This window comes from Clarias gariepinus, chromosome 5 (assembly GCF_024256425.1).
Source record: "Clarias gariepinus isolate MV-2021 ecotype Netherlands chromosome 5, CGAR_prim_01v2, whole genome shotgun sequence".
Lineage (NCBI taxonomy): Eukaryota > Metazoa > Chordata > Actinopteri > Siluriformes > Clariidae > Clarias > Clarias gariepinus.
Genome location: NC_071104.1, coordinates 16,527,638 through 16,544,386, shown reverse-complemented (window position 1 = coordinate 16,544,386; position 16,749 = coordinate 16,527,638). Strand labels below are relative to the sequence as shown.

Sequence of the window (16,749 nt, the reverse complement as noted above, 5' to 3'; positions counted from 1 at the left end):
CAGTGTTTGTTGTCTGTGAGCTTGTTACAGGAAAAAGCGTTTAAACCGACGCCAACTGAATTGATCAGGGTCCTCAACTCGGGGCAGATGATTGGATCTGCATAAACAGTATCCGAGTATGCAAACAAACTTGTGTGTGAGTCTGGGCCCTCGGGACGAGGCACCGTTACTTCTGGCTTGGAACCGAGAGAATCGGGGCTGACTCGTAACCTTGTTACGAGTGCGCTGAGAAAGCTCTCGCTGCGCTTATGTAAACAGTTCTCTTCCTCTCCCACCATCAAGCATTTATGGACTCCCTGGAATATTTACGTTTCATTAATTTAAAAACAGGAGAGGAAAAAAAGGAGAATAAACAGTGGATAATTTTTGTTTAATGTTTCACAGAATTCTGATTCACAGTCCAATTAATGTTAATCATTATGAATTTCCTGTTTAGTTTCAACATTAAGAATGTTTGTTTCTAACAGGATGAAGACCTCAGCATGTACCCATCTCTCAGTTTCTGGATCTATCTGTGTGTGTGTGTGTGTGTTTCTTCCCTCTCTGTCTGACTTACACTCATGTTATGATTATATCACAGCCCTTTTAGATGCAACCGTTTAGATATCATGGAAAATAGAGCAAACATGGGAAATACCAAGCCCTGTCCATGCCCTCAGCTTTCTGTGAGAAAAAATAAACAGTTTCAATGCTTTAAAAATTTTTTTTTGCCTTTTCCATTTTAAATACTGCATTTTGCATTCCACTTGTCTTCCTTTATTACATATTTTATTCTTTACTTTACCCTTTCCTATACTATAAAATCAGCAGCTATTCAATAAATACAACATCAAAATGCAGAAATTGAAGGGAATAAAGATTAAATGTATCAGTCAAGAACTGAGAAAACCTGCTTTGGGAGGGGGTATTCCCATGATAAAGTGTTAATCTAATAATCAAATGATTTAAATATTATAGATTGACATTCAGGACTATTAAAGACTATGTTGGCTCTATAGATCTCATTCTGGTCTCCAACGTTTTTGTTAATTTAGTTGAATGATCAATGGATTATCAGTAATCAGTAGGGATGGGAATCACCAGGGACCAACCGATACAATACTATCACAATATTTGGGTGCCGATTTGATTCGTTTAATGATTCTATATTAATTGTGATTTTATAAATATCCAGATTTTTTTTCTCAGATTTCATTACAATCTAAACAAACTTTGCAAACAAATCCTCCTACCAGAATAGATCCTGTGCCACCTGCCAGTTTAGAGTGCACCACCTGCAGGAGAAACCGAACCATTTTTCTACCTCAACTGCTAAAATATATAAATAAAAAATCTCTATATATTATTTAAAAAATGTAAAATTGCTGTCAGTGTAGCGATACATGAATTCTCACACAAGAGAACTCCGATATATCCCTGAGTTGATTCTTATCCCCCATCTCTAGTTATCAGCTTTTTATTAACTGATATATGGTTCATGTAGTTTTTTTTAAACCGGTTTTATTAACAGATTAATTTGCGGGGAAATGTTCAAAGGCTAGGAAGTAACAGCATCAGCCTGTTTATCCTTTATATTAGTGGTTAGTGATTTGCACTGTTGCCTTGCACCTCCAGAGTCCAGGTTTAACTCCTGCCCCGGTGTTTGTGTGCATGGAGTTTGCACGTGCTTGGTTGGTTTCCTTTGGGTATTCCAGTTTTCTCTCACAGTTCACAGACATGCAGATTAGACTAACTGGCATTCGCAAATTGCTTGCAGTGCATGAGCATGTGTTTGTGTGTGTTTGTGGCATCCTGTCCAAAATGTACCCCTAATTGCATAAAAATCTAATATCTAAAAGCAATATGGACCGGTGCTAATCGTACAGTAATGCATAGTCAGGAATTAAAGTGGAATGTGATAATAATTAAAAAATTTTTTATTTTTTTTATTAATAAATAACACAAAAATCCTCCTAATAATTTGTGCCATTATTTGCTGTTAGTCTAGACAAATATGTTTGAATTTAAAATAATAATAATAATAATAATAATTTAATAGTTAAATAATTTAATAGTTTGATAATTTAATAGTCCTACTGTATATTGCAGTTTAAATTACAATCTGTGTCAAAATAATCACAATGTTATTACTACCTATGAATGTAGTGGCTGAATTCAATTAAGATTGAAATGGCAGAGGACGAACATTAGTCATTAACATTTGTTATTAATGGTCACACTAACAACTCACTCGTCCACATTTGGCCTCATTCCAGCGCATTGTGTGTACTGTACATGTTAAACCTTCCTGCATCGCAGCAACGGCTCTTTGCTGGTTCACCACAGGACCAAGTCATATGTTGTTTTTTGTACGTGTGTAAAGGCTGTGCAAATATATGCGTGTGTGTGTGTGTGTGCACGCGCATGCATGTTTTACTTCCCCGCCACAGTGTGTTAATCATATTGATTCTAAAATCATATTGCAGAAATTAATACCCATCGTTGTCGAGTGCTATTGTTTTGCCGGCTCTTTAATTGCAGCCCTCCGTTAATATTAAAAGCACATTAAAGTCTTAACTATTGGCCCTATCTGAAGTTACTTTCAATGACAGTTTCATAAAACAATGGGTAGGATTAATAAACTACTTCTTGATCTCCGTTATCCTGTTCTTTTACTACGCAGAACCAATTAAGTATGCTTCAGGATGACTTTCATTTACTCCGCACGGTCTGTTCTTCTGCCAGAATTCGGGATTAATGAGGAATTAATCTCCCCACCAGAACAAGTTTGTTTTTGTCTGCTTTGTATAACATGAACGTTCACTGAGGTTATGCCAACCTGTTTGTCCATCCTCCGCCCCTTTTCCGGAGATTGATACGTATACATCCTTGATCCCTCCATGCTGAAAATATGAGCCATTAAAAGAGAATAGCCCCCGATGATTTTTTTTCCTCCCTCTGCCAGATTTTTCGAGCTTTATTAGCCATGCATATTAATGACTCAATTAATTCTCTTGATCCTCGCAAGCCGTTTGTTTGTTTTGCTTGACCTTTTATCTCCGAAGTATTCACGCCTGACTTGGGCTTAAGCACTTATCCGCACTGGTTTTCTCCCACAGTGGCTCAGACATGAGTCGCTTTATCTTCGCGAGAGCGAAGCCTCCGTCTGTCTGAGAGTCCAGCGCATGGAAATGTGAGAGGAAACATGCTATTATTACATGCCGAGCCTTTTTGCCTGACAGCCGTCCAAATAAAATGATGGTGTTCCCCCCAACCCCCCGCCCAATTGCCATTTCCGTCTAAAACTCTTCTTTTTAATTTATGAAGATGGGAGTAAACAGGCTTGCAGTACGGAGCGGACCAGGGGCTGGAAAGCTGCCCTACGCTACATCTATCTCCCATTCAAAGTTAGCAGTGAGGACAGGAGATATAATTGAAAACTGCAGCTGGACTGTGTACAATCTTGTAAAGGGATGCCTTGGAAATTAGATTAATCAGGAGACAGACATTGTGGGGAAAGTTTGTTTCGAATGCCTGACAGTCCTGCTCTTTCTCTCATTTCAAATGTTGGCAGGGCAGCAGGCAGCTCCAAGGGAAATGTGCTCCTTTCATACTTGAGTAATTGATGAATTGTATGCAAAATGCAAATGAGAATCCATAAATCTTATGAATGACAGCTTAATTTATGTGAGCCTTAATGAATGCAGGATTAGATTTTAATTAAATATCCTCAAAGGCACCCTGACTAGTAAGTTTTTAAAGCCTTGTTTTAAAGACTTGTTTCATATGCATTGCAGCTCATGGAAGCTACGGATCAGTCAGAGCAATTCAGATGAAATTCCCTCACAGTTTGAAAAAAAAAGATAAGATCGGTTCTGTTTTGTTAAGCAAAAGCGACTGCAGTTAATAAATATTGGGATGGAAACGGTATCGGCTAATCTCTGACTTTCCTGGAACTGTTCATTTACTTACATTTGATTAAGTTCGTTTATCTATTTTTTTTTCTTTGATTCCATATCAGATTTATAACATTTTTTTCAGTATCTTTTTAATTAAGAGAAGCGTCCATTAGGCACGGAAAAGTCAACCAATTAGGCATTCTTCATCAATTCCCAGGATGTGGAGCGTCTGCGGCTGCCTCATTATTAGTGGTAATAGAACTGATACAAAACAATTTTAAGCTTTACAATTATGGAACACAATTACAGAATCCGCACAGGGCCTTTAACGATGCATTAAAATAAGCAGCAGTTTATCACTTTTTTTTTTAGATTTTTTTTTTCCCCAATCCTTTGCTCAGTCAAGATCTGTCTTAAGTAGCCTGATAACGAGACTAATTGGCTATTGTGTGTTGATCTGTAGCCGCTGTGACCGCAGTTTGTGATAGACGCAGCCATGTAAATAAGGTGGAGGAAGGAAAACGACTGGGTTGCGAGTTCCTTTGCGGCAGCAGAAGCGGCAATCTGATGGTTCTGCCCAGTGACTTTTTAATCAGAGCATGCAGTACACAAAGGGAGCGGGAAGGGCACTTTTATAATCATTCACTCTTTCTGTCTGTAAATGTTACACACACAGGCGAAGCTACATTTAAGGTGTTGTTAGTATCAGCGTCGATGCTGACGGTAACCGCAGCCTTTGATGGTCTACATTTTATCTATTGCTCCTTAACAAAAAGTTCATCGCCTACCAGCGGATGCAGCTGTTGCTACTCATAAAAAAAAGAAAATAAACCGAAATGAAAAAAAGAGGGCGTTATAAGAAGTGCTTGTGCTAATCTATCTATCTGGATCTGATAAGGCTCCAGCAGCTACCTGGCTGAGGGGGGTGTGTGTGGGGGGGTGACAGGTGTGAGAGAGCGGGCCGATGGAGATAAAGCAACAGCGGCTCAATGCAAATAAAGGCAGAGATAAAACTCTGAGCTGGGATTGATGAATGCCATGGTGGCAGAGGAGCGGGCGAGCACGTAGCCCAGAGTGACCTCTTTTGTGAGCTTTTTCATCTGCTCACAGGTGCGAGAGGTGCATGATAGCTACAAAGTGTCAAGTTAGATGGCAAATTCCAATGCTTTGCTTTTTTCTTTTTTTCCTTCTTTTTAAACCATGTATATTGAAAACATCCTGGCAGACATGCAGGTGCTGTCTTGAGTGTATGTCTTAATAAAGAGTTACTTGAGTTTCACAAAGTAAAGCATGCTTGACCGCACATGCTATGTCTAGAACTGTACAAACTGCAGCGAAAAAAAAAAAACAAAAAAAAAAAACTAGCCTTTGTTGGACCCAGTGCTGTATTGTGTAATTTGTGCTTTGTTGAAATGTTTTATTGGCATACCCTATAATAATTAGCACTTATTGTTTTATGGTCATGATTCCAACATCTGCCACCAGTAAACATGGACAATAATTATTATTGTAGCTCGTCAACCTGAATAAAGCCGTACGATTTCAGCAAGTAGTGTAAAGATAGACAGATTCACCAGGATACATCGTGGTCGTAGTGAAAGGTGTGTTTTCCGTGTTCTGAGCGAGTCCTTGTTTTCTCTGCCGGTCACCACCTGGGTGAAGTAATCAATGAGGCATGTGCTGCTATCGCTGGGAATGAAATGAAAAATAAACCAGTGATAATCCCTTAGTTAAAAGGTTATTGGGGGGTGATAGAAGCTATTTTGTTAATTTATTTACTCTCTGCTGGGGTAAGATAAAGAAAAGGAACAATTAGGACATTCTGTGTGCGAGATTTGAAAAGGGCAACGACATTGGGTTAATATTTTATAAGGCCTGATTGGCAGGATTCCGGTCGAAGCTGTATTTACAGAGACAGAGTCTCCGCGATTCATCTGCTCATGTTGGTACACTGTGAGTAAATGGAATAAATATCTTCATCTTTACCTTTTCCACACTGCAAACAAAAGCAAGACGGGAAAGGTTAATTGCTCCATTTGAAGCAAATCAAAGTGGGGTGTTCTTTAGGTAAACTCCAGCTGAACAAGCGCCGACTTGAGGTTAATGTTTCACCCAAGCACGTCAAAATATGTCTCTATCAGGCACCTGAGCACACTACTTCAACTGGTTATGTTTTATAAGCAGTAATATTTTACACCACAAATATTTATTTATTCCATGATTTCTTTTTTATTTTTTTCTGGTTAACGGTTCTCCATGCTGAGAATCCTGTTGACATGCCACTCTTCGCTCTCGATACAGGCGCTGTGGAACACGTTTATCACACACGACCTAAAACGTGTTTTGCTAAGTGCTAAACAGTATTTCCCTTCATATCACCTTTCCTGTTTCAAACAAATGGAAGGGGAAAAACAGATGAGAGGGTGTATTAAATTATTGCTGGTTATTGCATCGAGGTATTGAAACAGGAGTGTATTGTGTGGCTCTAATCTGATTGCTTTAGCAGTGTGGTGGGTTTGGGAGGATCATGTTCCAGTGTGAACTCCTAGGTCAACATGGAGCGAGGCCATTAAAGGAAGCATGGTTCAGGGAAAGTTCATCGCTATTTTCTTTTCACCATGGTTGCAAAACAAAAATGAAAGAAAAAAAAAGAGAGAATTCCTACGTTTGTAATACATTTTGAACTTTCAGGCCACAGGGTTCGAGAACTGTGTGTTATGGTTCTCAATTGGAGCCAGAAATCGGAGAGTCAACACAGACAAAAGTAAGGTATTTGGGCATTTGGCCTTATTACTTTTGTTCAATAACAAACAATGTAAATCAGTAATCTTTACCAAATTAAAAGCAGTCATGTTTTTTTTTTTTTTGTATTTTCTTTGTACCAGTGTTGACACTAATCTGCTTTGATTTTGGATGTGTGTTTATGTGGACCCTATGTATTCCACTGATAATTGGAATAACAGCCCCAGGAATAAAATTTCCTCATATAAACTCCTTAATCAGTCTGACCCAACCACATCAAACAGTCTGACCCAATCCGGTGATCAGAACAAATTTTTCATTCATTTTATTCCACTGATCTCTGGACACTAACTAAACGTAATGGCTATGCATCGAACTCACTCATACAATACAGTATGTGTAATTTACTGTAGAAACACCAGTTAGCATAAGGCTTGTCTTTGGACTGCGGGAGGAAACCCACCAAGCACAGGAAGAACATGCAAACTCCACACACACACAGACTCAAGTGCGAGACTCGAACCTTTGACCCTGGAGATGGAAGGCCTCAGTGCTTCCTTGTGCTGCACTCCTCTGCACAGAGAGCACTGATGTTGTTTCTGTGATCTGTCTAAGCTCCTATCCTAGGTTAGGAGTCAAAGCATAACCTCCGAACAGTTTGGCCTTTGCTTTCCACATTCCATGTTCCTCTTTCAATTCAATTCAATTCAATTTCTGTCTTCCTTTGTTTTTCCTTGCCTACTACCACAATGTCAAATTGGTTATCCAGTACCTGCCTGTGTGTCCAAATCTGGAATTCACACAAGATTTTTGCACTGTTGTTTTTCAATGACTTTCTAAGCAATCTCCACCAGGACTTTGAAGGATCTACAGTAGGTTGTACTCCACACATATGTTCTTGTACATAATGTCAGTGTACGCTGGCCTTTTTTTTTTTGCATAGCCTGCACCTGGGGTTCTATCTTGTATGATACACCCTATTGATCAACTGCTTAGAGCTTCTTCTTTAACTGCTGTGATCCTCAGCTCTGCCTTTTATTCTAGCCGTTTCCAGCCACTGGTAGGATTTTTCAATGTTAGCCACTCTGGCTATCTTTTGTACATCACACGCAGGGTCTTGTCTTGCCATGGCACTTCCTCTGCTTGATCTTCATTCCCTGTCTGCTGCTGCTGCCCCAGGCATTCCCCCAGCAACTCATCTCTGGGTGCCATCTTACAAATGTGCTCCTAGATACATTGAGCTTCATCCAGGACAACGGGCCTTGACATTCACCAGGCCCTACCCATCCACATTCTGACTTGCAGTGAAACCCTCTGTACATAAGCAGCCTTTATGTTCTTTTTGGCCAGCTCACTATACCAATAGGATATCTAAAGACTAGCAGAAAATGTGTTGTTGTCCTCGAGTTGTCCTATTGATCGAGGTTTCTCTCCTGAACCTGTCTTATTATTTTGTGATATTTGGATGTTGCTGTCCTCCTTACCTTTACATCATGATCTTCCTTCCCACATGGTCGTAGGATGTTCTTGTCCAGTACAAGAACCTGTTGGACGTCTTATCAGTGCTACTGGCCGTTAGTACCCCATCAGTTTTCACCATCTTTTCTCTTTTAAGTATCATCCAGGCACATTTTCCTAGTCTAAATATGACCCTTACATTTTTACTTTAGGTCAGATGAATGAGCAAATTTATGACTCGTTCATTCTTGGCATACAGCCTGATGTCATCCATGTAGAGAAACTGGTTGATGGTAGGTTCTCTCTTGAACTTGTATCCATTCATATCTGGCTGAGGGTATTCAATTCGATTGCGCACAACCTTATAGTATGGTATGCTGCACCTAATGGCTACTAGTGAGATATATCCCGAGTTTATGAGGGTCAAAAATTATCTGCACTCCAGTTATATAAAAACTTCTGTTGTTATTAGTGCTTTCCATTCAAGGCTACTGTCTCCCCAGTCACTGCTGTGCAGGTGTAAATGTGTTTCATTAGTTAATTTGTAACTGCGGTGAGAGCAAAAATGAATGCCCTACTTGTTATTTACAAGAGCATTTTTTTGTGGGTGTACCAGTTGCCCAAACAACTCATAGAAGAACATTGACTGAAGTGCTTGGATACCTGCAGACAAAATTCGTACTGATACTTTTTGGAAGGCTTCTTTAAAGTTTCTTAAAGAGATTCATCATCAGTTTGGAATAGAAGCATGTTCAATCACCGACCCAAAAAAAAATTGAAAGTCAACCATCATGAAAGATTTATGCCTACAGTTTTCTGGAATTCTCAAGGGCGAGTACTGGAATATTATTAGGAAAAAGGTTCAACAATGAACAGTGCTTTTTTACAGTAAAATTTTTTCGAGTTGCTGAACCCTAAACTTTGGAACCCAGAGGACTGCTATCCTGTGATCTTGCATGACTATGCATGTCCACTTCTGCCCACAGTGTCAACAATTTGTTTAATGTATTAAAGGATTGATGAGAAAGGTTGAAGAGTCACTTCTGGTGAAGAAGTAGAGACAGGTGCATTCGTGGCCCGCAGCTCAGCCTAAAACATTTTTTAATGGGAGGGTACGACAGAGAGGGAGTTGACAGATGGACAAAGTGTATTAAAAAGTCCAAAAACTTTTTCGAAAAAAGAAACGTCTTTTCTAAAAGTTCATTAAAATAAATTCTATAGCCAGAGTGCAGGTAATTTCTGACTCACCCTCGTATAGTGCCATGTGTGTGGCATTGAATCGAATGCTCACCTGTAGTCACTTCAGTCTGTGCTCAGATTGCTCTGTCTGGATCCTGAGTCATTGCAAACTGTTTTGTCAATCAGCAATTGGTGTTGTTTCCAAAGCTGTTCTGGGTTGTGCTTATGCACTGGCCCGTGTAATCCTGTAGCTTGGCAGCTCTGATGCCTGATAGGACTTTCCATGTTGTGGGGAGGCAGGTTATTAGAAAGTGTGTTATATAGATATCTGTAATTGTATTAATTTCTTTTAACTACCCTGTTTTGTACAAACATTTTACACTTTCCATAGTTTTTGCATAACTTCTCACATATGTTAAGTTTTTTGTAACATACAGTATGTCTTATGTTAGCTCATTTTTACCAAAAATGCCAGACGTCTAACCTAGAAAAAGGTCTTGAATTAGTTCTATAGCATGCCTCCTTCACACCTGTGACTTCCTCCGTAATTTGGGAAAATACAGTATTGCTGCAGAGAACTGCATTATTTTTGTAAAAGATAATATATCAGAAGTAAGATCCATACATCCTTCGATATCAGGTATGGCTGAAAACGTGTTATGAGACTAATGTGGAGTCTGAATGATGAGCAGAAGTCTTACAGTATCAGGCTGTACAGTACCTCAGTCAGATGAGGAGGCAATGAACAATCATTGTGCTATAATGGCCTACTTTTCAGGATTTTCTGTGCCAGGCTATTTAAGAATTCAGTACCAACAGCTTGACAAATTGTCTGCTCCGTCTGTAATAATCCATTTCTCCTCCTGCTCTTTGCAGGCCGTAGTTTATACAGAGGCTGCAGAAATGTGGCAGAGTATAGAGTACGGCAGTGATATGACTACAGTATGCAGTAAAAATCATTTTGTATGCTTTTTGCCATATTATGAAAAAATCAGCTTTTTCATATGGAATCAGCTATGCATGAAGGAAGTTTGTCATGCAGCACGGACACATCACATTGAAGGAGAGTCAGATATACTGTAATGGTCTTCTCATAAACAGGTTTTTAGTCCAATATTGCATACAGTATGAGAAGTGAAGGACTTGCACATTTATTCCACTAGGGTCGTGATGGATCCGAATCAATCTTGGGCACTGGCCACACAATGTGGCAAATTAGTGCAGGAAATCCACTAAGTGTGTTTGGAATAATTTAGAAGGTGTAAAAAACAAAAAACAAACCCAAGATGCAAAATCCAGACAGCAACCTAAAGAACCAACAAGGATCAAACTAAGGATAATACAGTTAATATCCTAAATGAGTGATGATTTGTTCCTGCTAAATGACTCCTCCCAGTCTTGCATTCTTGCTGTGGCATTTTTGAACTTTTCAGGCTTCCATTTAAAAAAAAAAATTTTTTGCTGTTGAGTAGAAAAATCATTGCGTGCACACTACCGAAACCTTTTATAAATAATTTAGCCCTGTACATCGAACTGATGACACCTAAACTATGAGCAATTGCACTCAGAAGATCAAAGTGATAGTTCTATGGGAGAAGGAATGACTTATTTGCTGGGCCAAGGATTCTCTTGTGCATGTTGTCTCATCCATGTAAAGTCTTTTCACAACCCTGTAAAATAAAAAAAAAATAAAAAAATCAAATAAAGCACTATAAGCAAAACCAAACCCTATTCACTCCTTACTTTAATAAAGAAATTGCAAGCTCATCTCTTAGCTTGCTTTCATGTTTACGCCTTAAGACATTTGTGTCATTTAGGTAAACACAGAACTAAACAGGCACTTGATACCCATCATTGACTAAGATAGAAAAAAAACAATGCGATGCACACACGTTTAATAGAATTTTACCAATAGTTCTATCCCATGCATTGCCCTTTCCTGAATCAAGGAGTTAAACACTGGTGTGGTGCAGTCTATATTTCTGTTGTCCTTTGTTTTGTGAGGATGGTGATGTGATAATAAACCTTGTACACTGCTCTGAATGGCCTCAGGCTCGGGTCTATGGAGAAGTGTTCACTCATGAGGCTACTGCCCTGAGTTTATGGCCTCTCTTGTTTTAGTGAGCGGAATGAAGAATTTCCGTTTCAATTTCATGCCTGTCAGGAATAAAACATGATAAAATGTAATGAAACGCAGCTCATCTGCCTTGTCTTTAAATGTGCAAAACTGATGCGCATGATAGAGTAGAATGGAACGCGAATAAGTGAGCCTGAAAAAGGCCTTGAGTCTCTGCAGACAAACGCTGTTTCCTGGGCCTTGCTCGCAGTCATGAAAACGAGACTCGGTTTATTCGCTGATAAAAGTATTAGCAGACCTTGACTCCAGTAGGCCCCATTCAATCACTCTCTCTAAATTGTGCTGTTTAATGAAGGTGATACAAAAAAAGACATCATAGCAAGTAAAACGATATAATAGCATCTTTTTTAACAGTTGGTATTCCAGCGTGGTTATTATTTTTTTCCATGTCTTTGTGGAGTTATTTCCATTGACTGGAGTTGGGTAGTGTTTTGTTAAGATGGATGGAAATTTAATTTTGGGTCCGCACAAAAAATAAAACAAAAATTCCTCAATTCTGTGATATTTGAGAGACCTCGCATATCCAAATTTCAGATCTTTTATTGCTCTTAGTGACTTATTCACTTGGGTTGTACCTGTTAAAAATTCATACAGTTAATGAATAAATGTTATGGAAAGGTGTTCAGTGCAATAATGAAGCTTGAGGAGTGAATATAAAAATATATATTTTTTAATTAAGGCAAATTTTATTTTAATACTCTGAAGAAGATTTTATACTCATTAGTTGCCTGACTAACTTTCTGTCTGTCTGCGTGTCTGTCTAACTGACTGTCTGTCTCACTCAGAGTGAATGCCTAATCTTTTGTGAATGTGCAAGGGTACAGTAACTCGCCATACTCCAGTGTTCTAAGGCTGTTTTTGGATAGGAAAGTCCAATATTGTTCCTTCTTGTATGCAGAACGATTTTTTTAAATGTCAGTAAAGTTCTATTCAGGTTGGTGTTGGTTTTGCATATGAGCATTTATAATAATAATAATAATAATAATAATAATAAAAACTTCTATGATAAAACTGGCTCTATGATACAACTCTTGTGTTATAATGGTCATAAATTAATGTGTCTTTCCAGGTTTTGTTTTAAGTAGACACTGAAGCTTACCCATATGATTGTACAATAGTATGATAAATTTAATTTTTGCTGAACTTATGTGATATGGCTGCCTGCAAGAGCATGCATTGATTTACTATTTCGCCTTTAAACAGATGTTGAAAACCGTTCCTTGCACAAACAAGCACAGAAAGTGAGATATAACCCAATATTTAAATGAAAAACATATTGGAATTCTGTATTTTGAAAATGTTTATGATATATTATGACTGTAGCTGACTGTAAATGAAATTGATTTGTTTTTATCCCAAATTTATGTGCATGACAGGGTGACATTGTTAGCTTGGTAGTTTCTAACCAGAAGGCTGTGTTTATTTCCTTTTTTTGTGCTTTTCCGTTTTAGTGCAGGTTGACGTCAGGTTGATGTGATTTTCGCAATTCCTCAAAAGCAGAAACTGTTTTGCTTTCTCAGTGCAGAAATGCGATTACGTTAAACTGTGCACATGGATGCAATAACTATCATAATGAGCGAGACATACTTGCGAATCAGCTTGGAGGGGCATTTTTTCTGCCATCAGCTCAGGCTTGTTCTGTCATTAATCATTGCTTGATCTTGGTCACTCATTTGGAGTAATAAAAGTTCCCATCATGAATGTACAACAGGCCTGAATCATTCTGTCACACTACCTTCCAGCTACGTCTCACATTAAATCAAGCAAGCAGAACATTTCCTAAGGCAGCCATTGCCTTTTAATTTCCTGAAGAACCTTAACATATCATTCATTACAAGAACTACACATATTTGGGTTTTAAAAGTCTCATAAATCAATAGTGGCCTGCCTGCAATAATTATAACAAGTTAACCTGTAATTTCCAGGACGAAAGCAGCATTCCCTGGTTTTAGCATATGCAAACGAGGCAATTCAAACAGTGTAGGGATATTAATACTGAGGAGTAGGTAACGAGGTACAGCCTATGAATTATGCATCAAAAAGTAGTTGATCTTCAATAAAGGAAATGAATTCCTGCATGTAATCTAATTAGTTATGGAAGTCTATTATGTTGAGCTGCAGAAAGCAACCGTCCTTGAAAAGAAATTTATTTACAGTGCGTATTAGCTTTGGAACAGGATTGCATCGTGAAGTGGTCCGAATGTTGACACTAACCGCTCTCTGCTTTCCCCTTTCTTCCCCCTTTCCCTTCTTGTTCCTTTTTTTCTTTTTGCTTTCCCTCTATCCATTTCTTTCTATTCTCTCACACCCTGTGTCAACCCTCCCCCATGTTCACTTTTGTTTTAGCTCAAGACCCGGGAGGCCTCCGAAGAGGACCCAAAGTGTTACATCACCAGAGAATCCTCACATAATGCCTCACTCAGTTCCGGGCCTCATGTCTCCAGGAATGATTCCCCCTACAGGTAACACACATGGCCCTTGCATCCTCTCAGGGATCCCTCTGGTCATCTGTTAAATGGCACACAGCTTAAACTGACAGTGGCCCCCAAACTACCAATCATACTGGCTGACCATTTTACACCGCTCAGCTCTCTGCCACCTGCTTCAGCTAAGACAAAGTAAATTGGATTGGAGCGGTTTCTTCTCTGAGATTATTTCACTAGATGCCACATTCTGCCTTGAGTGGATTTTAATTAGCCCGATTAAATCCACCCTGCTTGTATATGTACATAGGCGGCTATGTGAAAGTAAGCTTATCGCCACGAGAATCAACAGCAGCTGCATGTGCCTTTAGTTGCCCTCGAGCAGGTCTTATTACAGGGGAAGCTTTTGTTCTATTTGCAGCTGGTTTTCATTGGGTCAGCTTTGATGTTGTGTGCAAGAAAGTTGCCCAATTTGCATATTGGTTCTCAGATTTTAGCCTATTTACCATTTATTCAAGCTTTGTACCTACAAATAAATGTAATAATGACATTATTATTTGGGAATTGCCAAAGTGAAAGGCACACCTCACATTCTTACAACACCTGCAAATTTTATTTATGAAAGATTAACAGACCTGGTGGTGGCGGGTATATCTGAAAATCCGTCCCAGTGTGCAGAATAGGCAACAATCACCAACAAAGTCATCATTACGTCCTGAAAGCCTTTAGTTTGAGAAGATGGGGCTGACGTTCTCGCCTCCTCCATCCGAGCAGGGTCAGCATATCAATTACTTATTTGAAAACGTAGACTCAAAGGGCATCGGTGCCGAATTATTTATCATAACAACTACAACTACAAAAAAATGTTGTTGATATCGATCCGTGCTTTCAGCTGGAAGACAGGTGCTCTAATCTTGACATTTTAAAGGAAAGTTTTGGAAATAATTAAATTTATTGTTGCTAACATTTTGTTGCCATTGCCTGATGAGGTTATAGTACAGACAAAAGACGGCCATGCGATAGATTAATGCTTGAGCAGGATTCATTATGCTCACATTACATTTACATTTAGGCATTTGGCAGGCGCTCTTATACAGAGCGACTTACAAAAAGTGCTTTAAAGTTTACATCATTGGATACATACTTACACTGGGTTAACTAGGTTGATAACTAAGTGCCTACTAAGTCACATACTGTACAAGTACGAGTCAAAAGTTTGGACACACCAGTCAAAAGTTTGGATTTATTTTTCTACATTCCAGAACAATCATAAAGATTTCAAAACTATGAAGTAACTCATATGGCATTAGGTAATTAAGTAACAACAACCAGAACCAAAAAAAAAAAAAAACATAGAATAACCAAATGTTAATTTAGACACCAGACTCAGAAATCACCACAGCACCTTAGATTAGAATAAGTAGTCACAAATCAAAATCAAATGGGATTGCTTAATATTTTGGATGCCTTCAGCCTTCTGTTTTACAATGTAGAAAGTTAGACAAATCACAAAGGACCATGGAATTAAAAGGTGTGTCCAAACTTTTAACTGGTAATATACAAACATAGACTTCAAAGCTCCAATCTGTTCATCTAGTGCATGTATTTCTGTGGTCTTGCAAACGGTTCAGCTTTTTGTGTTTACATGTTATGGGATCATTCTTCTTTCCTTTGTAGCATAACTACAAAAAGGCAGACGAGCAATGAGAAAGAATTATTGCTTTAGAATAACTGAATTGGTTTTAGTGTACATTCCTACATTGTCATTGTCACTGAAGAGAGGCCTCTTCCTCTTCATATTGCAAGTTGTGAAGTTATCAGTGTTGCAATATAGTGCAATTTGTTATACAGTGTATGTGTACAACACAGAAGAGTTAAATAATTTTACATAATTCTGCACATAAAAGTCCCCTTAACAATTTATGAGCCACACTGTTATTGCAGAATAAATAAAATCTACAAATTAAATACCAATTATTAATTTATGTAAAAAAAAATCAAAGAAATCATCACTTAATTAACAAATAATTAACCAACCTTCATAGAAATAATAAATAAATGACCAATATCAAGTCTTTAACTATCAAAAAATGAGGATCAGGCATTTTTTTATATTTATACCTGAATACCAGAGATTAGTAAATTAACATTCTCAACATAAACAACATAATTTGTTAATGGGATTGTACAAGGGGACTTTTAATGGAATTCTCACCATGCGCCAAGCCATTTCCATGCGTTTGGACCAAAGGAATTCCTTAGAGGCCAACGTTTCAGATGTGAAGCAGGCAGTCCGAACATAGCTTAGACATAGAAAACTTTCTACCTTGATGGAATCAAAGCACTAGTGATGCACTGGGATAAGTGCATTAGTATAGCAAGGCATCATATAGAGGAATGGTGGTAGTTTATACTGTCATAACTGCTCTGTTATTCAGTACAAAAGTCCTGGTTTGACCTGAACACTTCTAGCATTTTAAATAGTGGATTGAATAAATATTAGTCAGTGTGGGTGTATTTATCTACCACTTAACAAAACATTACTTAATATGTGTAAACTTGGTCAGTTTGTGTGGTAATCATGTTTAAGTTGTGTTAATGGTTCAAATTAAGGGTAATTTCAAAAATAATATGAACTGAAATAAATAGAAAATAGAGGCATATAATACCAATTAAGTTAACCTTAATATAAAAAATAACATTGCTTTGTTTATTTTATTTTTTATTATTTTTTTTTATCTTGTTAGGCTTTGATTTTATTGCATTAATGAATTTGCTGCTCAGCTCTTTTGCACGGCAACATGTTATTTACAACCGTCCCCAGCAGGAATGTGATTACAGGTGTGATGCTAATGCTAGTCCTACCAATGATCCATGTTACACAACTGAAATGAATAATTTATTGCTCCAGTTCCATTATGTGAAGATCTAT

At 38.2% G+C, this 16,749-nt stretch overlaps 1 protein-coding gene across 3 annotated transcripts in view; it reads left to right on the top strand.

Annotated features, from left to right (window-relative positions):
• The window catches only part of dachd (dachshund d), a 121,526-nt gene that overhangs the window by 45,485 nt on the left and 59,292 nt on the right, over positions 1 to 16,749 (top strand). For all 3 annotated transcript variants that reach the window (XM_053496733.1, XM_053496732.1, XM_053496730.1), the window contains exon 2: positions 13,741 to 13,856. In XM_053496733.1, coding sequence (XP_053352708.1) covers positions 13,741 to 13,856 — 116 coding nt within the window. The remainder of the gene's footprint in view (positions 1 to 13,740; positions 13,857 to 16,749) is intronic.